This window comes from Blennius ocellaris, assembly GCF_963422515.1.
Source record: "Blennius ocellaris genome assembly, chromosome: 15".
Lineage (NCBI taxonomy): Eukaryota > Metazoa > Chordata > Actinopteri > Blenniiformes > Blenniidae > Blennius > Blennius ocellaris.
This window is the reverse complement of record NC_137664.1, coordinates 10,742,499-10,770,429: the sequence shown is the minus strand read 5'-3', so window position 1 is coordinate 10,770,429 and position 27,931 is coordinate 10,742,499. Positions and strand designations below refer to the sequence as shown.

General features: G+C 42.6%; 3 protein-coding genes across 3 annotated transcripts; all 3 read right to left on the bottom strand.

Moving 5' to 3' along the window:
- Nucleotides 1-8: 8 nt before the first annotated feature.
- Nucleotides 9-10,757, bottom strand: mat2aa (methionine adenosyltransferase 2Aa). The gene is made up of 9 exons (XM_080509715.1): nt 10,440-10,757; nt 6,842-6,919; nt 6,402-6,524; nt 5,468-5,580; nt 5,203-5,346; nt 4,016-4,234; nt 3,465-3,647; nt 2,915-3,048; nt 9-2,828 (listed from the first exon to the last, which is right to left on the bottom strand). The coding sequence occupies exons 1-9, from the start codon at nt 10,531-10,533 to the stop codon at nt 2,726-2,728; spliced, it is 1,191 nt and encodes a 396-aa protein (XP_080365841.1). The 5' UTR covers nt 10,534-10,757; the 3' UTR covers nt 9-2,725.
- Nucleotides 10,758-15,297: 4,540 nt separating this feature from the next.
- Nucleotides 15,298-22,635, bottom strand: inpp5ja (inositol polyphosphate-5-phosphatase Ja; the record flags this gene model as incomplete). Its single annotated transcript, XM_080509907.1, has 12 exons — nt 15,298-15,789; nt 16,680-16,784; nt 16,870-16,935; nt 17,028-17,165; nt 17,298-17,508; nt 17,629-17,738; nt 17,946-18,057; nt 18,605-18,780; nt 19,229-19,345; nt 19,459-19,567; nt 19,729-19,836; nt 21,992-22,635. The coding sequence occupies 12 exons, from the start codon at nt 22,633-22,635 to the stop codon at nt 15,298-15,300; spliced, it is 2,388 nt and encodes a 795-aa protein (XP_080366033.1).
- A 2,639-nt stretch (nt 22,636-25,274) lies between these two features.
- Nucleotides 25,275-27,872, bottom strand: smtna (smoothelin a). The gene is made up of 6 exons (XM_080510122.1): nt 27,779-27,872; nt 27,175-27,466; nt 27,040-27,082; nt 26,688-26,796; nt 26,421-26,572; nt 25,275-25,698 (listed from the first exon to the last, which is right to left on the bottom strand). Exons 1-6 carry the CDS (start codon nt 27,851-27,853, stop codon nt 25,551-25,553), a joined length of 819 nt encoding a protein of 272 aa, XP_080366248.1. The 5' UTR covers nt 27,854-27,872; the 3' UTR covers nt 25,275-25,550.
- Nucleotides 27,873-27,931: the final 59 nt, after the last annotated feature.

The window sequence follows — 27,931 nt, the reverse complement described above, 5'->3', positions numbered from 1 at the left end:
ACACAAAGCTCACAAGCACGAAGCAAGAGTGCAATTTATTCCAAGTTTAGATAGAAACGCAACATGTTCTTCAGCAGTGACGAAGGGGGTGGAAGTGAAAGAGAGGGGCTGAAAGGTGACAAGTGTTGCATGTGCAAGCATTTTAAGAGGTGAAGATACTTGCAGGGAATGAAAGAAAGAAAAAAAAAAAGGCACTTTTACACATAAAGCAACCACGCTGACAAGTTTCACTTCAATGACATTTAAAAATAAAACCGAAAAGAACTCATTCAAACCCCCCAAAGAGGAGACCATGTAAACAGGCTGGTTTCTCTGTACAACACCAACCAATCATTTGTCTCATCTGCGGGGGTCTGAAGAGAACACAATTCTTAGGTATTTCACCAACTCAAGTGTCTGTTCTAGACTTTAAACAACCTGGAGGTGGTGGCAGAGGTACCAATCGAAAAGAAGCTGCACAGGTAAGTCAGATTCATGGGAACACAGCGCCATCTAGTTACATCAAGAGGACATTACAGCATGTTAATGCACAGAACAAAATGGGCTTGGTGATCTTTAAACAAGCAAAACTGGAGTCAAACTCTTTACGACGAGCCGAGGAGGAGCATTTGTAAATGTGTCAGATTGTTGGGCGTACATTTTCAACTCCGGTAAGTGAGCTGCACAAATCGAAGAAGTTGAAGGCCGACGTTGTAAAAACCCTGATTGTTGTTAAGTGCACTCATCAGATGAATAGTAAAAGGTGATCACATCATTCCTTGATGGATGGACTCTGGGCCGCCGGAAACATGGAATAAACAGACATTTGATGAATATGAATGGAAAACAATGTTTACTAGTAGCAGGTGACTGGATAGTACCTGCTGATCTTTTTATGTTCTCATTGAATGTATGTATAGAAAATGTGTGTCTGTCTATGTTTAGACAATACAGACACACTTTTACGACATGCAGGATTGATGACTGTGATGCTCTGCACGTCCCTGGAGCAGAACACCAGAAAGCCATTTAGGGTCTGCTCTGGCTGCTCCTGAATTGGTTTCAAGAAATGTTGCTTATTAGTTTATAAACCTCTCAATGGTCGTGGGCTCTCTTTATTGGACTTGCCATCATCGTATGAGCCTTCTGGTCTTCAGGTAGTGGGCTTTTTAGTCATATCGAAAGCACACAATGTTAATACATTTAAAAGTAAACTGAAGACTCTTTTAGTGAGCTTACTTAGATCTTAGTTCTTACTAGAATTTTGTCGTGTCCCATTTTTCTGTTCTCATATTACAGTCATTCTATTTATGTATGCATTTGTTTCAGTGTTTTACAGTCAAGGTAGTGTTTTGTTCAAATTCTGTGAAGCGAATTTAATTTGTATGAAAAGTGCGATAGGGATAAAGATTGTCTGGGTTTTGTTTGACGCTGAACAGTGACAGTAAAGCTTCCGCCTTGTGCAGCAGTAACCAAACTTGTCAGATGTTAACTCACTTGTGCCAGTCATAACTCAAACTATAACGAATGAATAATTTTAAAGAAAAGTCAAACATTCATTTTATAGCTATTATTCCATCAATGACCAAAGTCCCTATATTTTTTTTTTGGGGGGGGGGGGTTCCAGCAACTAATTCTTGATAGGATGAGGAGTAACTTTATGTCTTACATTCACTATGCTGACAGTGCCAGCTGTTTGTCTTTGTGCGTCACTCTGGTCTTCGCATTTCCCCACTTTGACATCATGTCCAGGTGACATCGACTCTGTCGACAAGTGTATCTTAAGTGAACAGCGGCGTTTTGAATACGGAAAGGTGCGGCACATCGTGTTTGGTCGTCCGATTGTACGATCCCACGACAAGTCAAGCACACATTAAATATTTCAAGTACAGTGTTGCTGTGTGATAAAGGCGGCCCCCTTGTCCTGAGGTGAACGGGCCTGGGTTTCTCTGTAACTACACCCAAGAGTCAGCCTCGGGAAAGGGGGGAGTGCTGTGCCGTTATCGTTATCAGAAAACAATCAAATTTAGGACATTCACAGATATATATAAACACTTTTCTTTTTTTAAAAAGTAAAAAAAAAAAACTGGAGAGATTTCATGGTGCAGCCCAACAAAACCACAAGTTCATTAGCAGCTTCTGACTTCTCTGTAAAACGTCAGAACAAAACTGGCCTGAAGGGACAACACGCACAAAAAAAACAACTGGTGCATTTGACCGTACTTTCGCATTCGAAACATCCGATAGAAATAAAAACGAGTGCAAGGGGAGCAGAGAGGACGTTGGTGCCGTATTCCACCGCCACTAACGACATTGGAGTGATAGGAAACATATTGCATTTAAAAAGGGAGTGCAGCAAAGGACGAAAACAAACCGCTCTGGGATTTTGAATCAAGAGGAAAGGATTTCACGGTTGTTAAATACGAGCACGGTCCTGTTCAAAATCTGTTATAAATATAGTTTTAAATACTAGCTGTCAATAGATATATATCTGATTTGGTGAGACATATGTTAGTTAAATCCACATTAACAGTGTCGGGACCTAAGGATCATGTGAAAAAGGTGAAAAATCAGCAGGCGGTGCCGCTATAAACTAAAACAGCAGTTTTCTATTTAATGATTGATACCAACTATCTGGTTTAATAATTCAGGGGGGGGGGTTAGGGTTAGAGGACAAGGAAGGCAAGACGAATCGGTCTGCCGTACACACATGGCCCACCAGGAGAAGAAAAGAGAGGGGGGGGGTTTAGTATTTCAGCTTCTTGGGCGCCTCCCATGGAAAGACATCCCGACCAAAGTGCCCATAAGCTGCCGTGCGCTGGTAGATGGCCTTCTTCAAGTCAAGGTCCCTGAAACACCCAGAAAAATTAGAATCAACACGTTCCGGAGTGTGTGGAAGATAAAGGAAAAAAAAGGAATATATGTTACAGCACACCTCACAATAACTCCTGGACGGAGGTCAAAGTTTTTCACAACGATGTCCAGAAGCTCCATCTCACTCCTCTGGGATGTCCCATAATGGAAGATGGACACAGAGAGAGGATGGGCGACTCCAATAGCATAGGATACCTGGAGGAAGCGTCAAAGATTAGAAAACGACAAAAAACTACTTCAGAATGAGAAAAACTACAAAGCACTCCACATTCACCGCTTTCATATTAAGAAGTTCCTTCTCTAGATTTTGAAACGACATTGGAAAATGAGGAAAAGTGAATAAAACATGGACAATGACTGTGGATTTTAGCAGCTATGAGCTTTTAATTCACAATGCCTACAAAGCATACTGCACTATTAACAAGCGTTCACAGGAAAACCTCTAACCAACCAGTGGAACATGACAAGCTGCAGCATGAGCGTCTTGGTGCGAGCCGACCTCTGCCAACCTGTGACCGGCCACCTTCCGAGTCCACAAGTCGGCCGAGCCGTTGAGATTCGCGTCAACAGTTTTCAAACCCGTGTGACACTTTGACTGGCGGTACACTCACCTGGACCAGGACACGCTTGCAAAGCCCGGCTTTTACCAGAGATTTGGCCACCCAGCGGGCAGCGTAGGCAGCAGAGCGGTCTACCTTTGTGTAGTCCTTCCCAGAAAAAGCGCCACCTCCGTGGGCTCCCCAACCCCCATAAGTATCAACGATGATCTTACGCCCGGTCAGACCTGCATCACCCTGAGAAAACACAACGCAGAGTTTCGTGGAAATCAAAACATTTTTGGAACAGCCGCATTGTTTATCGTGTACCGAAATACACCGAAAGGCTAACGTCATGTGATGAAGTGTACATGTTCAGGTTTTCTCCAACTGTTTTGGTTTCATCCCACAGTCCAAACAGCTGTTTGAGGCTAAATGGTGAATCATTGATGCCCCTTGGGGTGTAAATGTTTCTAACTCTTTTTGCCCTGTGATGAATTAGTAACCTCTCCAGGGTGTGGCCTGCCTTCGCCCATCTGCAGCCTGAATCTGCTCCGGCGCCCAATAAGCGTCGGTTGCATAAAGCTGTATAGAAGAGGGATGTGTTCATGTTCCTCAGGATTCACCTGTGGTCCTCCGATGACAAAGCGGCCACTGGGTTGCAGGTGGTAAACGGTGTCGTCGTCCAGGTAGCCGCTCGGAACCACGGCCTTCACCACCTCCTCCTTCAGACGGTGACGCATCTCGTCCAGCTTGACGCGCTCGTCGTGCTGAACCGAGATCACGATGGTGTGGACCCGCAGCGGCACCATGGCGCCCCTGTCCTGCCGGTACTGAACAGTCACCTGAGGTGCAGGACGAAACACAAGGAGGAGTTGACGCGGAGGCTGCTTGGCACAGCGGCTTCTTTACAGTTCAAGAAAAACCAGCTTTACGACTTCGCACAAACCTCGTCAATTTCGGTTTCATAAATGCGATCCTGAAGTGACACCAAGCTGCACCCATAGCTTCCAGCTATATCAAATGTTATGCTGCTAATATTAACATTTTGCTCAAGGATTCAGATTGTAATCTACAACCTTGCACGTCAACCCCTAATTGGGAAAACCCCCCCAAAAAAAAAAAAAAAAAAAAAAGTGACACGTTTCACACTTATTGATCATTTCCATGAAACATTTCAAGCGATAAGATCTTCAGGCACAAAGAGTGTTTGTTCTCTCCTATTGGGGAAGTGTAGCGTGATAATTATCAAAGAATCAAGGTTGGCTGTATGCAAAGTGTGAAAATCTAAATTGCGCAATGGCGTTTAAAAAAAGAAAGAAAGAAAAGAAGTCAGTATTTGCACTAAATAAAATGTACACACAGGACACTGAATGAAACAAATGTCACATTGTAGACAATCAGCACTCTAAACCAACATTTTTACACTAAAAAAACTAAATTTTTCACACTGAAATTTGCATAAACTACTGCTACAGAATCCTCATCCACAATAATGCACTGAACAACAAGAATACGCCATTACTTCGGGCCGATGCTTTTCTGTGTGAAGATTACACGTGTTGGTATTCGCCAGGTTCTCTGGCTTCCTCCAACACTTCCAACATGTTCGAGGTCAATTCGTGGGGTTATAATAGTGTTGGGTTGGTGATTGTGATGAACTAATCACCAGAAGACAACCTTTGCTCAGTATCTTCTGGTGATAAGCACCAACGCAAGCAATGCTCCCCTGAGCTCATTCATAAATGCTTGCATGCCTCAACGGTCCACTCGCTGTGTTGCAGCCGAGAAAAATTTTTTTTTTTGGTCTAACCTGGGTTTTGGAATCGGGTCTCAGCCATGGCAGCGCTCCGTTTCGCCGCAATTCAGCCATCTTGGCATTGAGTTTGTGAGCGAGGATGATGGTGAGCGGCATGCACTCCTCGGTCTCATCAGTGGCGTATCCGAACATCAGACCCTGCGTGACAAATTCGTCATCGTGTCAGTGTATGTAAAGATAGACCAGAAGCGGCGATGGGAAGCACTTCTGGCCACAGTTCCTCGGCGGCTGGCCAAACGGACAACCGCAGATCTCCGACCTGATCGCCGGCTCCCACGTCTTCTTCCTTGCGGTCCAGATGGACACCCTGGGCGATGTCGGGAGACTGCTGCTCCAGTGCCACCAACACATTGCAGGTCTTATAGTCGAAGCCTGAAAAACACAGTTTAACACTTCGATATTCAAAACTTCCATAAGTTTCCATGTCGACTAACTTTGCGTCGTTTTCTTCCAAACCAGCAAAGGTGAACTGGAGTTTCTACTACAAGGTAAAATATACGTGTGCAAATTATTCATATTTATATATTGATTCTCTATCCGTCCACATGTCAGTGTCCTTGAGCAAGTGACTGAGCACCTGGCATGACAACTGCCTCCATTGGTGTGTGAATGAGTGAATGTGATCAACAATGTAAAGCACTGTTGGTGACTTCTTGCTCAAGAAGTGGAAAATACTAGAAAGGAAATCTATCACTCCTTTATTAGAGAAAAAAAACTATGCAAACCAGTGGGAGGGGAGCATTACTTTCATATGCAAGTTCCACTTTGAGTTCCTTAGGAAAGGCTGAAAATAAATAAATAAATGAATTGCATGTCATGTGAGTGTGACAAAACTTGGCGAGTTGTGTCAGCGGTTACAAACGAAAATTAAAGTATTTGGCTACTGTTAATGACCTGAAGGCATCTTCTCAGTCAGCTGAGGCTGCCTCACCGTTTTACTGCCAGCGTTGTTAGAACATGTAATGCAAAAAAAAGCTCCATATCACTCAACACCTCTTGCTTTTACTGCATTGTTGATTTTTGGTTGGTGTAATTACACCCTTTCTTTTATGGTTTGTTTTGTTTGCAAGTACATATTAACAGCCAGTGTTTTTCTTTGCTCAATATACTATGTAATAAACAGTAGAAGGAAAGAAAAAAAAAAAAAAGTTATCCTCACCCAGAATTCACACTAACTCGAAATAGTGCAGTACCTTTGGAGGAGTCGTCGTAGCCGATATGCTTGATTGTGTCCCTCACAATCTTCTGATAGTCAACGCTGGCTCTGGAGGTGATCTCCCCCGCCAGCAGGATCATCCCCGTCTTAGCCACCGTCTCTGCAGACAAAGTACGGTGCGGCTCAGAGTAACACCCACAGTGACCCCGTTTCATCAAGCTGCTGACCACTGAATTGTTTGTGGAAATGAATGAGGCGCTTGCCCACAGGAAGGCAAACAGACAACTACGAAGCACTTGTTACTCTAAAGACGTGATTTCAGACATAAATATCATGACAGTTGATGGTGAATGAAGCTTCCATTTCCTGCAAACATGTTTCATTAAAGAAACTGGGTTGGGTTGTTTTTTTTGTAATTCTCTATATACAGAGTGATTGAAAGATGGCGAAATCGATTACGAGGTCTTGAAAACTCACCACATGCTACTTTGGCATCGGGGTCTTGGCTGAGATGAGCGTCCAAAACAGCATCGCTGATCTGGTCACAAATCTTATCTGTGGAACAAGATGAAGATTTTTATTTCCCAGAAAGCATGTAGAAAAAACAATAATTGGAGAAAACGCGATAAAGTTCATCCTCATGCCATACACCATTACAGGAATGTATTCAGTTGCTTCTTTTCCGTTTCCTCTGCGGCTCTTTTGTCAGATCTGGAAAAAGCCGAGCATCCTGGGAAGTCGGGCTTTATTTCTCTTGGTTTGGTTCTTTGGCTCATTATCAATCTGCACCATCCACACACACATCCGTCAATTCAACTCGTTCTATGTACGGCTGGCTTTGGATTTGTTTTAACTGAAATACTTTTGCTTTAGACATCAAGGTAATTGACAGTGCGTAAGCCTAACCCATTGTAAAGTTTGCAAGGAAATAATAGAAACCCATTAAAACGAGGTGAATAAGAAAGGCATGACATGAAAAGGAGAATAAATAAAACTAATTAAAAGCTGCTACAACTACTTTTAAATTAGGCCTGGCTAAAGAACTCATCCACAACCTGTATAGCTGCATTACAGCAGAAGCAATGCCGGGAATACGAACAAATCAGTTAACACGGGAAGCTGCTTCTGAAATCCTATGAATGCTGTCGCACTGGTGACACAATGTGCCTCAAAGTTTACTGCAGTTTTTCTGGTTTCTGTTGCTTAAACTAGCCTTTTTGAAGCAACCTGGTGAAAAATTGCTACACTTTGTGAGTTTTTTGAATTATGTGACATTGAACCACTTCTGATAGCAGGAGAATGTGCGAGATGATGTTCTTGTATACCTTGAAATACATTATTCATATACGCGTTACTTGTAGAAGATGAAACGTTGCAGGTTCTCGGGAGTCAGAAGCAAACGTTAAGCGGCTTTTTTTTGCATTGCACGTTCTCACCACGCTGGCAGTAAAACAGTGAGGCAGCCTCAGTCGACTGAGAAAAGGCCTCCAGGTCTTTAACAGTAGCCAAATATTTTAATTTCCTTTTATAACCGCTGATACGACTTATCAGGACATGTCAAACTCACATGACACACAATTGATTGATTTGTTTAGTAAAGTTTAATAATGCTACCCTATGATATTGCTAAATATGATTAATACGTCCAAGACAAGAACATTGTGGCATGATATTATTCACCATCCGTGGCACAGCTGACGGAGTAAAGTTATTGTTCCAAGTTAATGTTAAAAAAAAAGAAAAAATCAGAATTAGTTCAAAAAATTCACAAAGTGTGGCCATTTTTCACCCGGTTGCTTCAAAAATGCGAGTTTAAGCAACACAAACCAGAAAAACTGCAGTAAACTTTGAGGCACATTGTGTCCCCAGTGCGACAGCATTCATAGGATTTCAGAAGCAGCTTCCCGTGTTAACTGATTTGTTAGTATTCCTTGCATTGCTTCGGCTGTAATGCAGCCATACAGGTTGTGGATGAGTTCTTTAGACGGGCCTAATGTGCAGGGCTGAGCAATAAGGTCGACTCACTCAATAGAAATGAATCCAGTTAAAAAGTAGGATGTGCCACGGTTTTGATTAGTGACCGTTTATGTTCTGCATCAGCGTATTTCTTTTTTCATTTCTCAGCATGATTTGACTGTTAATGTTTGTTCAATATGTAAACTGAACACAGCAAAAGGAACAACTGCAATCATTAATTGTGCGCTGAAAGAAAAAAAACCCTGCAGCCAAGTGGTTGCACTGCATGCATGGGCACATGTGGCCTGAAGGCCATATAATGGCTGAGTCTAGGTTTACACCAATGCTTCAGTAGTAGCCACTGCTGTAACTATATTTAGGACTACTGGTAAGTCTATTATCTGTGGCAATGAAGCTGCCCCTACTGCCCGACGATAAGGCGCTAAATTAAAAAAAAAAGGATACAGCAAATTAAGCTGGTCAATTGTCATGCAAACTTCAAAATACAAGAGTACATTTGTTAAAAAGAAAGAAAGAAAATCAAATCACTTGGCAGCTAAAAGAGGCGGTGAGATAAAGGAACAGTCATTCTTGCTGTTCCCTCATGTTGGAGAAGCAGAGTGTGATTGACAGACAGCAGCGGTCTGGTAACAGCACGAGCTCCGACAGATAGCACTTAACTTCCACTCCACTGTTAAGGGGGAAACTTAAGGGAAAACGATTGGGAGCAAAGAAATTACTCATTTCTGAGTTCTTCTGCCTTGCTCTTGTTTCTGTAGAGATCTTTTTCATTTCAGGTCAAGTTTAATCCACTTTTAACCCCCCTCCTTTTTTTTTTTTTTTTTTTTTTGAATCAAACAAATTACTTTAAAAAAAAAAGCACAATACCTTAACTCATAAAAGAGCACACAAGGCTTCAAATGTTTACTACTGGTCTATAACATCTCCCACAAAACCATCAAATTCCTCCCACGGACCTACACAACAACCTCATACTGTTTTCATTTACACCATTTTGTAAAGCTCTGAATGAAATGAATGTGTTATTGTAATTTTGATTGGGTTAAGCATGATTCACTGTCAAATATTTTTCCCTTTAATATCCCCAAAATAGATACCGATCATATATTTAAATGAAACATGGCAATATCTAACAAGTTCTTATAAACTTTAAACATTTTGCTCACAATTAAAAGAAAAAAGATCATACAATTCTCACGTGTGCAAAATTACAAACAATCATATATTCTAATAATCGCTGCTATTTATATTTTCCCTAAATTATAGTCAAACAACAGTAGAAGTACTTGTTAAAATGTACTAATCAGTGAGTTTTATTTACATATTTCAACAGATTTATATATCAGTGCAAATATTCATGTTCCTGTCTCCACTTATATATTCAAGGTTTCTCAATACAGACAGCATCTTCAAATAGACAGTCTCTGATGTGCTTTTTGATCATAGCTTTATTTAACAATGCACATCGCTATTTACTTAAAACAAGAACAAAAAAACAACAAATATTCCCAATGTGATACTATATTATTCCACGACACTGAGACACATGTAAACAATGTCTGGCTGTGTAACAGTGTCTGATCTGGACCTGCTCCAATATAAATCACGAGTTGGAAACACAAAAACAGCAACTTTACATTCACACAAACAGGGGGGGGGGGGTCTGCTGTAATTTGGAGGGACTATTTGGAGCCCTGTTAACACCTGAAAATACACATATTACAAGACGAAAGGCTGCAAAGTGTTTATTCCCCCTTAACGTTTCCCTCATGTTCGGAATCTGACGAGCTGGAGGCTGACTTCAGCACCTGTCACTTGTTGGCAGTTCTATTTCCGTTATCTTTTCAACTCCCTTCTATAATTCCTCATCCGTGTTTGATTTCGTGTCGTTGTCTCGGACCGACTCTTGTGCAGCGGTTCTTCGGTGTGTCGCCGTCACTTGTGGACTCGTGGTGCCGCCGACGCGAAGTTTTTGGAGGAGCGGCTGAGCCACATGACCTTGTTTGAGAGGCTAACGGGATGCTAGGCTAACACACCGACTCCAACGATGCGCTCTTCCCGTCGGGAAAAAAACAAAAACAAAAACACAAAAACTCACCGGGGTGTCCCTCTCCCACCGACTCCGACGTGAAGAGGAAGCAGTCTTCGTCGCCGCGGGCGTCGTTATGGAAACCGTTCAGCTCTCCGTTCATGTTCGCTTGTACTGTGCGCGCACGCCGTTAGCTCGCGAGCTAGCCGATCAGCCGCCAGTTAATTACAGCGGGAAAGAGAGAGAGAGAGGAGGACGAGCACAACCCCGCAACTTCAGCCTCCTTTCACAAATCACCACACCGTGACAACTTCAGGTCGACCGGGTAAAGCTGAAACGGACCAGACCCGCTGTATTTATTAGTGTGCAAGAACTTCTCCAGACCCTTCGGCGTGACCCCGCAGCCAATGTTGTTGTTGAGCTCAGACCACGTGGTGTCGAGGGGGCGTGCGCTCCCGAAAACCCAGAGAAAATGTCCCCGAGGGTAAAACAAGAAAAAACAAGCCAACAACAACAATGTTAGAAACTGTTAGAGGGTGTATGTCTCGTCGAAGTAGATTCTAACTTTATTATTTCAGATCAGACGATTGGAAACCTTTCAAATACACGGATAAAGCATGCTGTTATCATAACAGCATGCTTTATATGTCCCCTTTTGATTGAATTAAAATGCATTATACATATTAGAGGCTGGGTAGTATCCAATGTTGTGATCAACCTTTGCAGGCTTTAGAGTGTCCTGACCTCAAACTAACCCTTAACAACAGTTCTAAACTGACCTTACATCAGGACCCACCATAGCCCCTAAAATCAATAAACATTTTCAACTTCTCACATTTATTGAATGACCAGACAGTGCAGTTCAAACCTGAGATGTATGCCAACACATAAAAGTTTAATGATCAACCAAAACAACTCGCAAGTGGCAATGCTATAAAAATGACCTTTTAAAACAAGTTATTTCAAAAGGCTCAAAATATGCAGCTTTACCTGAGTACCCACCCAATGCATAAATGGGTCTATTAAAACCATTCAGTCACTTATTCGAGCATGACACATAAGGTTCACGCAACAATTAAAACACTTCAGTAACAGACATTTTTTTTTAACAGACTCCATTTGTGTTTTCAAGTCATGTGAAGTCCTTTATTTGTCACAAGCAAATATATGCATTATAATGCGGCATGGAATGTTTTTAGTACTTATATCACACTGAAATTACAATTTCAATAATTTTCTAGGTTTGTCCTGCCGGTTGGGGAGAGTTGGTTCTGATGGTTCTGCTCTGCTGACTGGACCAACTTCCTCATGTCCAAGAAGTCCTGCTGGATGCTGCTGCCCATCCAGGTGACAATACCGCCTGCTAAAACGCTCTCAATGATGCAGGCGTAAACGTTTCTGAGCACCTTGAGTGGGAGCCTAAAGTCCCTGTGTTGACGTGACCGGACCACGTCACGCCCTATGATGTTGACGCCCAGGTACTTCAAGCTCTCCATTCATGCAAAATACATGAAATTCAAGCTACTGAGAAATATTTTGAAAAAAAGCTCTATCACAAACATCAAAAACCCCTTTCTTCAGAAGCAGTATTTATACACAAACTCAAAATTTTGCAAAAAGTGCCATTTAAAAGTTATCTGTTATACAAAATTAACTTTTGCTTTTATTTCCTTATCAGTAAGTGAATTTAGTGGTACTGTCTGGTGTAGCAGATTGAATTTGGAGGAATTAATGGGAGAGCGAGGGATGGTTTTTTTTAAAATCTGGAGTTACAGGAGAAAAGTTCAATGTGGAGTCTGTTTCTGTGTCTACGGCTGAACCAGATCTGATCAGTCACACCCACAGGGATAGGAAGTGCTGGACGCTGGGAGGATTTTTACTGCTCATTACAGTGCTGCAGCAGGCAGAGGAGAGGCTTTATCAGCGCTGGGTCACGTGACATCTCCAAAAGCTGACTCTCTCTTCATTGCTTGGCAACGTGACACTTCCATGTTGGTTCTAAAGCTCATCCCGTCCTCATCCCCTCTGTCTCTCGGGAAAATACTCATTAAACTGCTCCAGAAGTTTATTAAGCTGTCGCGATCATTTTCTTCAATACTTTTTTTTCCCTGTCCAGTTGCTGTCCTTCATGACAGGCATTGAGGAACATGTCCAGCCGGTTTTTTCGGAACATGACTTGCCCACAAGATCTTATTTTTTTATTCTTTTCAAAGTATTGACCTTGTCATTTTGTTCAAAAATTTTGTGCCCCCCCCCCCTCCTCCCCATGCACAGACATATTTAATGTGTTAATGGGTTCAAACACATCAGTGAGATATTCAATTATGTATAATTATGCATGCGGGGAACTGTTTATGAATGATGAAAAAAATAACTCAAACATTACTTCTCACACCAATCCTGAACACTTTCAAACAGCTTTGTCAAACATAAGGCCCGGGGACTGAAAACCAGCCTGCAAAGAGGCTCCAGTCCGGCCTGCCAGACCACCAAGCAAAATGGTAGAAATATCATGGAAATCACAGCCTTTTTGGGACAAATTTCCTAAGAGTAGCAGATGCAACCTAATGATGAGACCAAACAGAGATATCGGTGACACTACCACAAACGACAGCGACCTCATTGCTTATCCAACTGGTTTCAAAGCCGTGCTGAAAAGAGGTTTTTCTTTTGTTAAAAACATGCAGCTTTTGGGGACATTTCATTGCATTTTTCACCAGAAGCTACAGTCATACTGGGTAGTAATTGTTTATTTTTTTGTGGAAAATATGGATATTTTTATTGTGTACACTCTGTGCCTCAACTAAAAATGTCAATTTAAAAGTTATGAAGGAATTATTTGTTTTTCCCAGTCTAGCTCACTCAATATGAAATTGGACTGTATGTGGCCCCTGAATTAAAGCTTCTTTAACACCCTGGTTTTTGAAACATATCTAGACCCTCTAAAATAGGCACATATGCTTAAACTACAGTGAGACTCTGGCATCCCTGAGTTGGATAAAACAAAATAGCAGATTGATGAATAAAGGTTCATGACTCGATTGTGTCAACACGAATTCTGATGCCACCATTGGATAAAACTGGTTCCTCATGGAGAGCCCTCTTTTTTTTGTTTGGTTCCTACCTTTGACTTTGATCCAGAAAGTGATTACAATAATTATGAACTTTAGGACAAACCCTAAGGTGTGTACATGTATTCACATTTTAAGTTATTTTGACTGAAAGTTGCAAGAGATTGGCATAACGTCTGTTTTTTTTTCCTTCCGATTTGTCTCTGTGACATACAATATTATGACCACATCACTGATTTAACAATTTTGATCCCAGAGCAGTCTATGACGTAAAACAGTCAGCATTGTTTATACAATAACTCTTAATCCCAACCATTGAGACAAAAGTCCATTACTGCAGTGTCAACTCTACACAACAGCATTACCGATCAATAATTTCGGTCCCATTGGGAAAATACTTTAAAATGCTTGTATTGAATGTTGTTTAGTGTAATAAGTTGCATAAATCTCATATTACCTTTTGACTTCTCACTTTTCCATTTACTGCATTGAAGATATATATTGTTTCTATGAGCTGATAGTTGTATGATAAGTATTTTACAAATGTTTGATAGTTTCTTTTTAATGTGACTTACACAGTGAGAAGACTTTGCTTTGAATTCCAGGCTTAGATTTCTTAACCGCTTTGTTGCTCTAACCCCAAACCTTGCTGTAGATGAGGTTAATTGACTGTATTTTACATAGTTGTAAATGAGTGCATGGGTGATTGTGTTTCTCTGTTCGCTGCGTGATGGACTATTCCGGGTTCACCTTCTCTTTCGTCACAGCGGGTAGTGAAAACAGACCAATTAAAGGATATGAGGGTGCTGAAGATGGTTAAACTTTAAAGTATTTCTGAAAATGAGACTCACCGAGGAAACCCTCAATAAGAGACACTTTGGTAAGCATATCAAAACGTATGTTTGTAGTAGTTTATAAAGGTTGCTTTATCCAGAGTCACATATAGAAAACTGGACTTTTGTCAGACAACACAATATGTTATCTGCTCTCTCCTGTCCTTCCTTCTCCAGCCATGTGTTCGATTTCTGCTGACTTCACATTGATCTTTGTTTATTCAAAGTAACCTTAAGAGAAGATAGTAAAGTCTAAAGTCAACCACTAGAGTCAACAACATTTTATTTGCACACTCACACAATTAAACACTGTTTCCTGAAAGCCAACAAAGGAAACCAAAAAAGAAAACCCGACATTAGCCTTAACGTTTCACTCACTGACCTCCATAGAACAGGGGCTGTATTCACAAAGCTGCTAAGAACAACAATAAGAGCATTGGTCTAGGATTACACTTCAAGTTCACACAGTCACATGGACATTTCTCATTGGCCGAGGTGATAGAATGCTCTGTGTACGTTAAGCTCATCTGAGGAATACAGACCAAGACCTATAGAGAGACATATTAATCTACCATCTGGTGACACTTTATTTATGTTTTCACAAAAAACGCACACAAACACGCACTCTCCCTGCCATGAACTATGAAACCATCGGTTATGGTGGTCCAGGGTCCTTATTTCTGATACGAGACTGTTTACATAGATCCGTATTGCTGTCAATAATGTCCCGTCACAGGATAACTTCGACTTTGGTTTCACATTCAATATGTTTGTTTGCGTATGATATAGCTTATGAGTCTATAAAAGCACTTGTCATCAAGTCTGGACACACGCGTGACTCCAAGATATAGTACATACAGCCGTGTATGAGATGGTGGTAGACTCAGAAACAGGAGACCGCAGAGCTACAATGTGGAATGTTTGCAATCTACATTAGGAGTCTTTAAATGTGCTGCTTCTAGAAAGCACGTCGACAGTTTGAGCTCCAACCCTGAACGCGTGGATATTCCCTCTGATCTCGTTTTAACTCTTGATGTTTACATGCTTTGCTCTGTCTGTTTCCCCTCCTTTCGCTATCTGCTTCACCCCCGTGGGGCTAACCTGAGCTGGTCTGTGTTCGCCCAAGATGGCAGCGATCAAGGCCTCGGGGGCGCTGACACCGCCTCCCGGCGACACGGGGCTGCGGGGGCTCAGCGGACTGATGGTGGGAGACGGCACGGCGTCGGGGGAAACCAGCCGCTCCTTCTTCGCGGCCGAGCAGGGCGAGCGGCTCCGCGTCTGGCTGTCCTTGGGGCGAGGGCAGAGGTGGAGGCCTTGCAAGGAAGGCAGGGGGTTGGAGGCAAGGGCGGGCACGGCGGGGCTGCGACTGCGACGGTGGCAGTGGTGGTGTTTGCCAGTTTTGGGGCTCGGGCTGCGGGAGTTGGGAGCCAGCAGAACCAGCGTGCTGTCGTCTTCAGAGCTGACGTCTGAGCTGTCGGAGCGACACACGGTCGGGCTGTGCATGGGCATTTTGATCTGTTGTGGATAAACAAGAGGGGGGCGAGATGGTCGTTAAATAAGAGGCCATGTGTCTAAATACACGCATAAAGAAGTTAAAAAAATACTTTTAGAATCAATCTGCCCATATATTAATGACATTCCTTCCATGTTAAGGTTTCAGAGAGCTGGAGCCTCGTTTCTTTTGAGGTATTTCAGTTGATGTTTTATTTACATTGTTTTATTTATTCTTTTTCAACATTGAGCCTATTGACATCCAGCAATGGATGGTTGTAATCTGACACTGTTGTCATGATATTCTTTTTGTATACTGGGCTGTGTGAAGCTGATACACATTAAAAGAAATGAATAACTGGATTACATCTGGCTGTCCACCAGATTAAGTGTTTACTGCAGTCTGAAGCATGATAATATACAAATAATGTATCATTATCAACCTGCTAAAGTTCTGGTGGAGCGTGAGAAATCATCTGCGATGCCGCTCCATTGATGTACACCCTATGACTACTGAAGCCCAGCTAACCTGTCTAACCCCAGCCTGCCCAGTTCTGTAAAGCCAGTATCTAGAAAATAGTCTATTAAACTCAGCAACTTCACGTCCCGGTGGTTACTGTAACTGTTAAAATGGACCGGCCTCGAAAACCTCTTTAAAGTCTGAACTGGTTTTGGCAACTCAACCTGCACATAAACTATTAATTTTCAATTCCATATTCTTTTGCCAATGAGTGTTAAACATTGCATAGTAATGTGCTATGGCAATGAGGTTATCTTACTTAGATTTGACATTGCTGCATTTTTAACGGTAACTGAATATCGTCATCAACGTGCAAATGTATATGTTCATCCACTCATGAATATATCATGAGAAGGAGTAAGATTGCAACCTGTTGGTCTCTGAATTAGATTACCTGAATTGGTGATGACAATCCAACAATACTGTTCATATTGTTACTGTAGTAACCCAGGATGTATTCACAATCATCCCTGGGCAGGTCCTCCTCTGAGAATGTCACCTGGAGAGAAAAATGAAACACCCAAAATATCACAGAGTTCAGCGACAGCTCAACAGTTTTCAGTGGAGTCTCTGGTGTGACTTGCCTGTGTTACATGCTCTCCTTTGGCCCAGACGTATGCCTGGTAATCTTTGTGATGCTTGAACCCAACCTGCTCAAAGCAATCACACAACAGATCTGTTCATTCCTGACACTGGAGGTAAACAAAACGGTAGGAACTTGTATGAAGGACTTGAGAAGAACCTTGTATATCGCCACCCAGTCCCACGAGCTGCGCTGGTAGTTTGTTGCAACAGTGAATCTGACAGTAGAATCGGAGGTACTGCACCACTCCTGGCTGAACTGCAGCTCCACCAGAGGTGTATTGACCCTGAATGGGAACTGGACAAAATACCACAAAGTTATAAGCACAAGAAGAAAGCAAAGCAAACAAAAAATAACAAACAAGTGCTGTTAAGACATTTGTTTTGGTGGGTTTTTTTTGGCAAAAGTCGCGTGTCAAAAGTGCCTCACATGCAGTGAAAACAGGGCAGAAACAGGCTTGTGGTCACTGATGGTGAAACCCATGTGACTTCGATACACATGCTGTGTCACTTTAGTTGCCCCACCCAACCATGAGGTAAGACCCCGTTGCAATGCGGCATTGTGGGTAGGGACCGGGGAGCCGGTGCGACGAAGGCGCCAGAGGATACGATCTGTCCAGGCAGGTTTCCGCTTCTTAGAACTGACGGGGATGAAACATAAACAAGAGACTGCTAATCAGATGAGTGTTTATTAAACAAAAATTTAAAATTATAATAATAATCTGGAAGAATGAGCATGTGATCGAGGCAGCTGGATGGACCTGGTGTCATATGTATGAGTGCCCACATCAAACTTATAGGTTGGTGGGAATTTGAGAGGTCCCTCTAGAAAGCCATCAAGGATGGATTCAGCATTTTTCGCCATGTTGAGCTGCGGAGAGATCAGAGAGAAGGGGGAAACTGAGTCGCTCACATATGGCAAATGAAATTCATCCAATCTTACGATAGGTGAAGTTTGAAAACATGGAGCTGCGGCTCCCTCTATTGGAGGTGGTCAGTGACAAACAGGTGGCTTTAAGCCTTCCATGAAAATCCGTCTGTTTCTGTAGAATTGGTTCAAAAGCTGAAGGTGCCTCACCTGATCCCGTTCCCACAGCAGAGGCAGCTTATTGCTGTCAATGGCACATTTCACCACGTGGATGTCATAATCCTCAATGCGAAAATTTAAATCTCCAAACCAAAAGACGACACTGCGGGGAGAAGAAATGCAAAATCGAAAATGTAAACATTGTCGGGCACATTTATTGCACCATTCTGTGTTCAGTCAACTTAAATTGTTACCATGTCATTAATAGTAAATTACATTTTAATACAAATGTCAAAAGATATTCAACAAAACATTTTATTGCAATACTTTTGCTATATGATCCATATGATCTTACACTGCTTTAGAAATAGCAGCAACATTGCAGTTTATCAAAAGTATAAAAAAAAAAATGCTTTGTGAATTAAAAGGTATTCGTCACTAAAGTGGGATTACACATGCATGCAAATAATTAGGTAAAAGTTAAACAGTGACTAAGGCTACTCGCACACAAAAAAAATGCCCCAAACTCTGAAATGTTTCTCAGCAGTAAAGACACACACCACTTTCAAAATTAAAAAGTTGACAAAAGAGCAAAATGAAAAATAAAAGTAACAATGAAGAAATACCAGAGCACTTTTCTGTAAATGTGCAAAACGTATTGTTATAATTTGTCAAATGTGTAAATTTTTTTTAACAAAAAAATCACCTACTCATGGTCCAGCACTCCTGTAGCAGCTCCTCCTTCAAACTGCTGCTGCTGAAGGATGCTTTCAAAGTCCTCCATCCGCTGCTCCACGTTCTGCATGTGAGCTGGCAGGTGACAGTTGAGAAAGCACACCGGGTGGCCGAACACTGTCATCCTTGCACTGACTCCACCTTTATTCCCCTTGGAGTGCCAGGGAAAAAAAAAAAGTGACAAATGAAGCTCATTTGTTTTTAGTCTTTGAATAATAGCATGAAAAACACAAATGCATCTCACCGAGATCTGTATCCGGGATCAAGGTCATGGGGGGTTTTTATCTGACACTGACTCACATAACCACAAAGCCAGACAGCCTGCTGCTGCTGCTGCTGCTGCACTGACCTCAAAGAGAAGGAGACTGCACCAGCAGCAGCCAGGGGTGATGCTGACATCAACACACGCACGAAGGTCACTCACACAACGACACATGCAGCCGCGGATGCATGGTCCGACTGGCAGGACGGCAGACGCACACACACACACACTCTCTAACTTTCACCAAAACCTCAGTGACACGGATTAACCTCAAATTTTGCAACATCACAAATCACTGATTCTCTCAGAGTGGCACTCTCCGATGCGGAGCACGTACCCAATATCCTCCAAGTCCTGTGCGTGTGCTCTCTGTCTGCACCCCTCTGAGGAATGGAAGATGACAGAACTTAGAGAAAACCAGCAGCTGCACGCCCTGCATCCTCTGGGATGCCACCTGAGCAGACGAGAGGTCACACGAAATACTATTGATTGTGGAAAATCTTTTTTTGATAATGACACAGAGGGAAAAAAAAAACAATTGTGAGGGACGAGAGAGAGTGAACTGACCAAAACATATCCAAAAGGACTGAGTGTGTCCATGCAGCGCTCACTCCACTGGTCTGAAAACAGAGCATCTTTCAGCCTCTTGTTTATCATGGAGTTGACTTCCTGGAGTCTGGAGGGACCCAGAAAGTAGAGAAATGTCATAAACAAATCATAATGAACGGCACTGCAATGGCTAATGGGACAGGACTAATCAAAATAAAGCAGATGACTGAGTGGGCACTCACGGCTGTCTCTCTGGCACTGCTGAGCCGTGCACAAATACTTGCTTACCCGATGATAAACATGTCAATGTTCCCATCTGAAACATTTGGTCCAAACAGAGCAGTGATGTCATCTGGCGGGACAGCTGATCCCACGTTCCACGTGACGATGTACACCCTTTCAGGGGATAGAAAAACAGAGGAAATGCTGCATTAGCTTTAAAACACTATATGGTGGAGGTTGAAGGAGGACATAATCCATCCTGTAATCCTCAGAGAAATAGCTCTCATCAGGGTTTCTGTATATAGGAGAGCGATGAGCACAATTAAGCACCTCTATGCACCTCCATGATGACGAAGGATTATGTGTTCCCGTGCGCGCCTGCACCTGTGAAAAGCCGACAGACAACTACAGTGACGAAGTTAAATATTTTTTGAAATTGCACTATCATGCAACTTTTATTTTTATCGTACTCCACAGTGATAATTAATCAAGACCAAATAATCTATTCATAATTTCCCCCCAGTAATGAGTTGAAAGTTATTTCTATCAAATGTTCACCAACTTCCCATTTAAAGTCAGTAAAGAAGTTTATCTTACTTTGATGTAAAAATTGAACAACTGTTGTGAAAAGAATATAACGGAAGTGTTCGTTAAGGAGATGAAGTGTTTCAAGTTCTTCTATTGGAACTTTTTGTCAGTTGGTATCTGTAGGTGTGATGACAAAGACGGCGATCACATCACAGCACCTCAATCTCAAAGCACTTTACAGTGGAAATTACCCATCTGTGTGTGTCGGACTGGGACCAGAGTCACAAATTCTTCCGCCAAAGTCATTCGATTCTTCATAAGACACCGCGATACTTTTGCTCCCAAGTGATATTTATATGCAAATTGCTTTTGATTAAAGTCTCTGTTAAATGATCTTGTAGTAACCATGTGAGGTGTATGTCCTCCGTCGGGAGCAAGAGATGTGGCCAGTGTTTTTTTTGTGTTTTTTGTTCAAGGACACTTCCCATGAATGAGTGGAGACAGGAAATAAGCCATCCACCTCACAATAACAGGACAACCATCCGGACCACCTGAGCCACACTCACATATTTCTTCAATTCGCACAATAAGGAAACAGTTAAACAAGATCGATGCACTTATAAAGTCTATGAATTGACATTGATTGTTCTTGTTATGTTCGCTCAGCGTCATGTGTTTACGACTGACCACCTCTCCAAAGCACATTCTGTGATTTGACATTGGCGTCGAGCAGCCATTGACTTCTAGCCACTCTATAGATCGAATATTCAAATGGATTTAAAACTGTATTTTGGCTTAAACCTTTTTTAAACGCAGAGATGGAAAACCTAAGTTGTGCTCAGTTAGAATTACTGTTTGTTCCTTGGAATGTATTCAAAATACAAGTAAAAATGTTATTAACAAATACAGCAAGTTTGATATGTATAAGTGAGTTTCATGCTTCAACACGACAACCAGCACCACGGTGTAAAACAAGAACTTTCTTTGTTCAAAGAATAAATATATTGGCAACAAAAATGCAGGTTTGAATAGTATTTAACTGTGCAGGTACTCAGGAGTGACAAATTGCAAGTTGCAGAATAATTCAAAAATTCTAACCATATGCCTGAAAGAGAAATACTAATCACAGTACAAGCACATCAAAATAATACTCATTAAAATAATGTGAACATTTGCAATCTGTCAAAATCATGTTATTGCTGAACAACAAAGGAAGTTTATGAAGTCTAATAGCTGGCTGATGTACAGCAACATTTTGTACACAGTGATGATATTCACATTTACATTTTCAATACATTCATGTTTCTTTTAATTGGCAGACTATCTCGACGCTATAACAAAGAGAAATGCTCATAACTCAGAAATCATAAACTGAGAAATGTATTGATTATAGTAGATTGAAAACCGAATCCATCAATGTCTTCCAAACCAAACAAATGCAGATGTGATATTTATTGATCTTTGCAAAAATCAATATTTATCTTTGTGAGCACTTGGGCTGAAAAAAAAACCCCTTAAAACTTCATACAAACACACCTCCAGAGCTTCACACTAAGTTCCTTCTAAGAACGGCCCTTATTTATGAGTGATGAACACAACAAAAGTGCCTTTGGGAAATCTGCCAACTGAATGTGTCACTCTGGTAGCTTAAAAAAAAAAAGAAGCTCTTAGTGAAATTTGCAGCCGTGATTCACGTGGCGCATGCCGGCTCTCCTGCAGCCACCGACTGCAGCCCTATTTGGCTCGATGGGAATTACACGTGCTGGATATTTTTTAATAAAAGTGGTATAATGTGTCTCACCTGAAGTCATTGTTTTCTCCCGGCTTCTCAGATTGAGCCTGGCTCTGAGCGGAGTTCCCAGGCGAGGCGATCTTCTGTGGCGGGGGGCTGAGGCCGGATTTTAGACTGAGGCCGGATTTGGGGCTGAGGCTGGAGGGCGGGTTGGCGTTGGACTGGGGCAGGGACAGGCTGAGAGTGGGGCTGAGGAGAGGCTGGGGACTGTGGGGACTCTGGGGGCTGTGGAGAGGAGGGAAAGAGGAATCCGTCGGAGAATGTGGCAGGATGCTGGCACTCTGAGGTCCTGGAATGCAAACGGGGATCAAATCTATTTCCTCGGAGGGGTCCACTGAGGTCCTGGTCAGCTTGGGAGCAGGTTGAGTTCTGAGAGCAGACGGTCGGGGCCGACTTATGCTTGCTGGTGGTGCTGAAGTGTAGCCAGAGTTGGCCTGCCCCGACTCCATTTCGCTTGGAACCTTTGTAGGCACGGCCTGTATGGGGCTCGATCCAGAATGCTTCCTGGACACTTCTGGTGGGTTGATAGTGAGAGGTGCATCATGAATTGTCAGCTGTGGAGGTACTCCAGGGCCGGCTTTGACTAATGCACATGGTCCGGGCTGCACTTTAAGACCACAAGGGTCTGTGTTGACTTGCTGCGGGCTATCCATCAATCTGTAAGAGTGTGTGGGATTTTAATAATTTAGTACAGCTTCCAGAGAGCATAGGAATGACATACAACATCATTAAAATACCGAGAACAGAGATCGAAGAGGTACCTGCAGTGGCTGAAAGATTATTTAATACATCACAGTGAGTCCATGTCCACATCATCCTCCCCAGGGGTCATTGATGACATTATAATAACAAGAGCTAAGAGGTCTGGGCCCTGGGCGACATTATAGCTGCTCAGCAACATTAATTAACCCAGGATCTATTTTTAAAGCGAGATAAATGATTGCTGGTGAGAGAGTGGTATCACACAACAACAATAACAACAACAACAACAACAACAACAAAAAGTGATTGACCTCTTACAGAAGAGATGCACTCAGTCAGTTAGTGGCCAGAAAACAATAATGGAGCACATCAGACAATGTCAACAGATACTGTAGGTCACAAGGAGGAGGATGCCTGATATTACAGGAGGACAAAACCCACCGCTTCCTTTTGTTTTTTTGTGTCCCCATTCAGAAATCATACACCTCCTTTAATAATTCATCCGAAGCAAACTGAGAAATCCACGTGACCGCAGTGGAAATGGTGGTGATCGCACAGGTTTGTATTGATCCCACTTCCAAAGTGCTAAAGGCATTTGTCACATATGAAAACATGGCCTTTTTCATGTTTCAGTCCCAATGACATGATCTGGGGGGGGGCACCAGCTTTAAGGCTCATTAAAATGTCACAAGGACATTTTTTTTTTTTTTTTTTACAACTACAACAGCAGTGCTTCCACTGCTTCCCACGTAAACCTGCCGGAACAAGTCTTACCTTCTGATTTATTTCCAAGGTGAACCGCAAAGGTGATGTGAAAAAAAAAATCCACAGTGAAGGAGGGGATCAGTCATCAGTCTCTTCTTCTTTTCCCTCCACCTCGCCACCACGGTCACAACACGACCAGACTGTCACATTCATTCAGGCGAGGGCTGGATGGATGCACGGACCTGGACCTGGACCGGGACCCGGCCCCGTCGGTATACCGCGGCGCGCGCCTCTCGGCTGTCAGGACAGAGAGCGGTCACGCGCGATGATGCGCGCGGACTCCTGCATGTTGATTTGTGAGCCACAATCCGTCAGCTGATTATTAAACCTCATCCTACTTGTTATCTGCCGCCCATGCACCACGCAGTTGGCCGGAGCTGCTGTGCACTTTGGTTTCTTTTTTTTTGTGTGTGTGTGTTTTTTTTCCCTTCTTCTGCTCAGCATCCCGCTTGCACCTCCTGCACACCTCTCTCTCTCTCTCTCTCTCTCTCTCTCTCTCTCTCTCTCTCTCTCTCTCTCTCTCTCTCTCTCTCTCTCTCTCTCTCTCTCTCTCTCTCGGGGCGGGAACAGCAGAAAAGGCAAAACCCAAAACCCAAAAATAAATAAAGAAATCCGCTGCCAAAGTGCAGCCTGCCGCGTGTAATTGAATGGCCGTCCTGTCGCACCGATGGCAGATTAATGCGTCACTGATGTGGAGAATTGATCAGCATGTCAATAATTAAATTTGATGCTGGCAGGGCCACCTATCCGCCCCCCCCCTCCCAATATCTTTATAGCAGCTGCAAAGGACGACCCAGCAGCCCTCACAATATCATGCACTCACCACCATGCAGTCGATCAAATAATTAATTCTATTAGGTTACATCTGTGCCTCAGATATCCCTCACAGCTTGGACATTTGAAGGTATAATTAATTATTGACAATTTGCACTGCAGCCTCAGTTCTACTTCTTTGTCATATGCACCCATCATGCATCACTCATGTATTTCATCCAAGTGCACACTGGAGGAATTTAAATATTGTAATAAATAAAAGTTTGGAGGGCTCATAGAAGACGCAAGTATTGGATGCCATGATTTAGACTTCATCCTTCAACAAGCAGTCTCTCTGCTGTAAATTTAAAGTGTCAAGCCAAAGCCAGGATAATCCGAGATGATGCAACACTGTGAGATTTAGAAATGTCCTTTCATGGAGGTTGTGATAATGGGACTCTGAGAATATGCAAAAACAGTGCCAAAATAATTCCACACTTCTTTCCTCATGCAGGGAGTACGCACATACAAGTCACAGTATGTTTATTTTCAAGCTGCTGCACCTTTTCTTTTTTTGTTTTACAATAAAAGATATAGGACAGATGTATTCAGAAGTGTGTTGGCAAACTGAAACCCATTCTGAAATCACCCGAATTCTCATAAATTTCATTGATCAGATGCTGATTGTGGTCAGTTTGAAGCTGTTCAACAGGATTTATCAAGCAAAAAAAAAAGATTGTTATCTGAAGTATTTTAAACCAGACATATTATTTATTCACACGATATAAATCTGAAGACATTTCACCAAGTGCCCTTTGAAAGCATTGAAGAGAGAAGTGAGCTTTATGACATTTCAACTGTTAGTCTTTCACATTCATAGAAATAAAAACAAAAACATTAAAAACCTTCAAAAGTTTTCAATAGTTTGAAATTATACACTATATCGGACAAAGTTATCAAATCTAGTTTAGGACAAAAGATAAGTCAACAACCATTACAATATATTTATTTAATAGATCAAACATCACACATAATGAAGTGAACATTCAATAAATGGATCTTTAATACTCACACTCTCCGGCCCTCAACAGCATCATAAAAGTCAGTCCCAGATGCACTATGGCTCTGCTGGGATTAATACAGATGTGTAATCTCAGTGGAATGCACCAGCTGTCCACTGAGTCACCCATAAGTCCCTGCTAACAATCAACAATACTACACATCATCATTTTCATTCAAATGCTACGTCAACCAGATGTGGAAAATCAAAGACAAGCTGTAGCTGGAAAAGGCGCGTAACATAAAAAAAAAAAAAAAGAAGAAAAATCTGAGTTGGATTGCTCAGAGTCTACGGCCGCTTTTTGGTTTTGACCAATCCTTTTTCCACAAGGCTGCGGTAGAACTCCTGGATGTAGGTGTACACACACTTCCAGTCAGGCTCTTTCATCCGGACCAAGTCGTCAGCATCAAGCAGAGGGGGGCAGCCCGCCAGCCTCCTGCGATGAGAGAAAAAACACTTGAGACACACACCGGCAGAGAAAACTTCCTGTCAAAAGTGTAAAGCAAAACAGAGTTGTCTCTTTAATGCACGAGTGTCAAACATGCGGCCCAGGGGCCAGAACCGGCCCAACAGACGATCTAATCCGGCCCGCCGTGTGATTTTTGAAGTGTGAAGTATAAAAATGAAATCTGACAGAGGCTGATCTAAAAACACTCGATTGGCAAAAATGACATTCAAAACCACCCTTGGTCAGAATTTGACTCCCAACATTAATGCATCTGTGGAGGACATGTAATGCAACACCTTTCACAATAAACAATGAGTCCAACTTATGTGAAATGATACTTTAGACACGCAAACTCAAAACAATTTCCAGATGATGACAAATTGTTTTAATCCCGAATACGATATCCAGATACAGGTGACTAAGGTTTTTTTTTTGGTGTTTTTTTTTTTTGCAAATATAATAATATCTGATTTCATTTAATACGTATATTTCAGAATAGACTGGCAAATTCCTGCAGTTACAAAATAATCAAACGAAGGAAAGACTTTGCATTTGTCCGTATCTGCAGTTTTTAATATGTTACGTTTGACTTGTTCGGCCCTCCAGAGGTCAGATTAGGTCGGATGTGGCCCCTCAACTAAAATGGGTTTGACACCCCTGGTTTAATGTGTGATGGCACATTAAAGCAAGGGTAAGGAGGGAGCGCTCACTCTGCGGTGCTGAAAGCCAACTGGAAGTTGTCCCTGGGTTTGTTGGGGTTGAGGACGGAGTACTCAAACGAGTCGGGGAAGAAACGGTGCACCAAGGCGCAGAAGGCAATGCCGTCTTTCCAGCTGGAAGAGAAGTTCTGGATGTCCACTCCCTGTTTCATGCCAGAGAGAAGAAGTCCGTTCAAGCAGGCACAAGTGGCAGAGCTATGTATGGCTCCTTCCAGGCCGTAATTCACATACAAAAAGAGAGAGTTAGTGCACATTGACCTCATATGGCTCTGTTTTGGCCCTGCACCAGTCTAGAAGCATCTGTTTGACATTTTTAGCGTTGGGTACTGTAGCAGCAGGACCTTGCTGGCCCGAGACGGCGGAGGAGCTGAAACGTTTTTGAGACAAAGACACTCAACAGTTGCACAGAAAGCCCACGTCGTCTTTTAAAACGAGGTAAATGATCTGTTTAAAAAAACCCAAACCCAAACGTTATTGACACACGACGGCTACAACTTGACACAAACCGCTGCCTGTTATATCAACACGATTTTATTAAGTGGTTTCAAAGCTAATGGCGCTCGCCTGGGACCGTTTAAATGTTTTCGCTGTTCGTAGTTATGTGACTCACCTCCCTGCTGTTCTGTTGAAGGGAGTGTAGGATGACTGCTGGCCTGCTTGTTGTGAGCAAAAAAAAAAAAAGGACAAGTGAAGAACTGAGATGAGCCTTGAAAACTAAAATCAGAACAACGCGAATAGGACTCACTTTTTGTTGTTGTTGGCGGCTGCTGGTTCAGGGATGCTCTCCCGACGCTCACGGCTCCGCCTGGTGCTCCTCCTTTGCTCAGGCCCTGCTGTCTGAGGTCCTGCTGCCTCGACCCTCGATCCTGCTCCCGCTTGTCTGATGGCAGAGAGTCAAAAAAGCAACTTTGTCGACCGACTTCTACATCACTCAAATAGATCTTATATTGTCTGTGTCCACCTCTCTTCTTCTTGAGCAGGTCCCTCAACGCGGCGCGAATCATCCGCCTCTCCTCAAAATCTGCTGCGTCGTCCAGCTGAAATGTATAATCAGGGGTCCGAGAATTTAGAAGGAAACACTTTGACGCAAACACGTTTCACATTTCGTTCTAATACAGCATTGGTAACGTCTGTTAATTCAGCAGAGGGAACAATTTTGTCTCGTGCCATGTGCATGCAAAATGCAAAGTGAATCCAGGTGGCCACGTTTCTTTTACTCGGTTTCACAGGAGAAAAGAGTGAGAAAAACTAAGTGTCAAAAAGAATTCTGCTGGACAAACAGAAATGGGCAGTCACATCTCACTCCTCCAGCAACATCTCTCCTTGTCTGTCATGAAGAGCTGGCTCACCATCTTGTTGAGGACTTCTTCATCCTCGATTGCGGCCAGTTGTTCGCTGGTGATCGACGGTGAGTTGGACCCCATGTCCGATGTGCAAAAATCTTGTCGCGTGAAATCGCAGCTGTCCTGACAACGTACGCTTCACGGGAAGAGAACTGGACA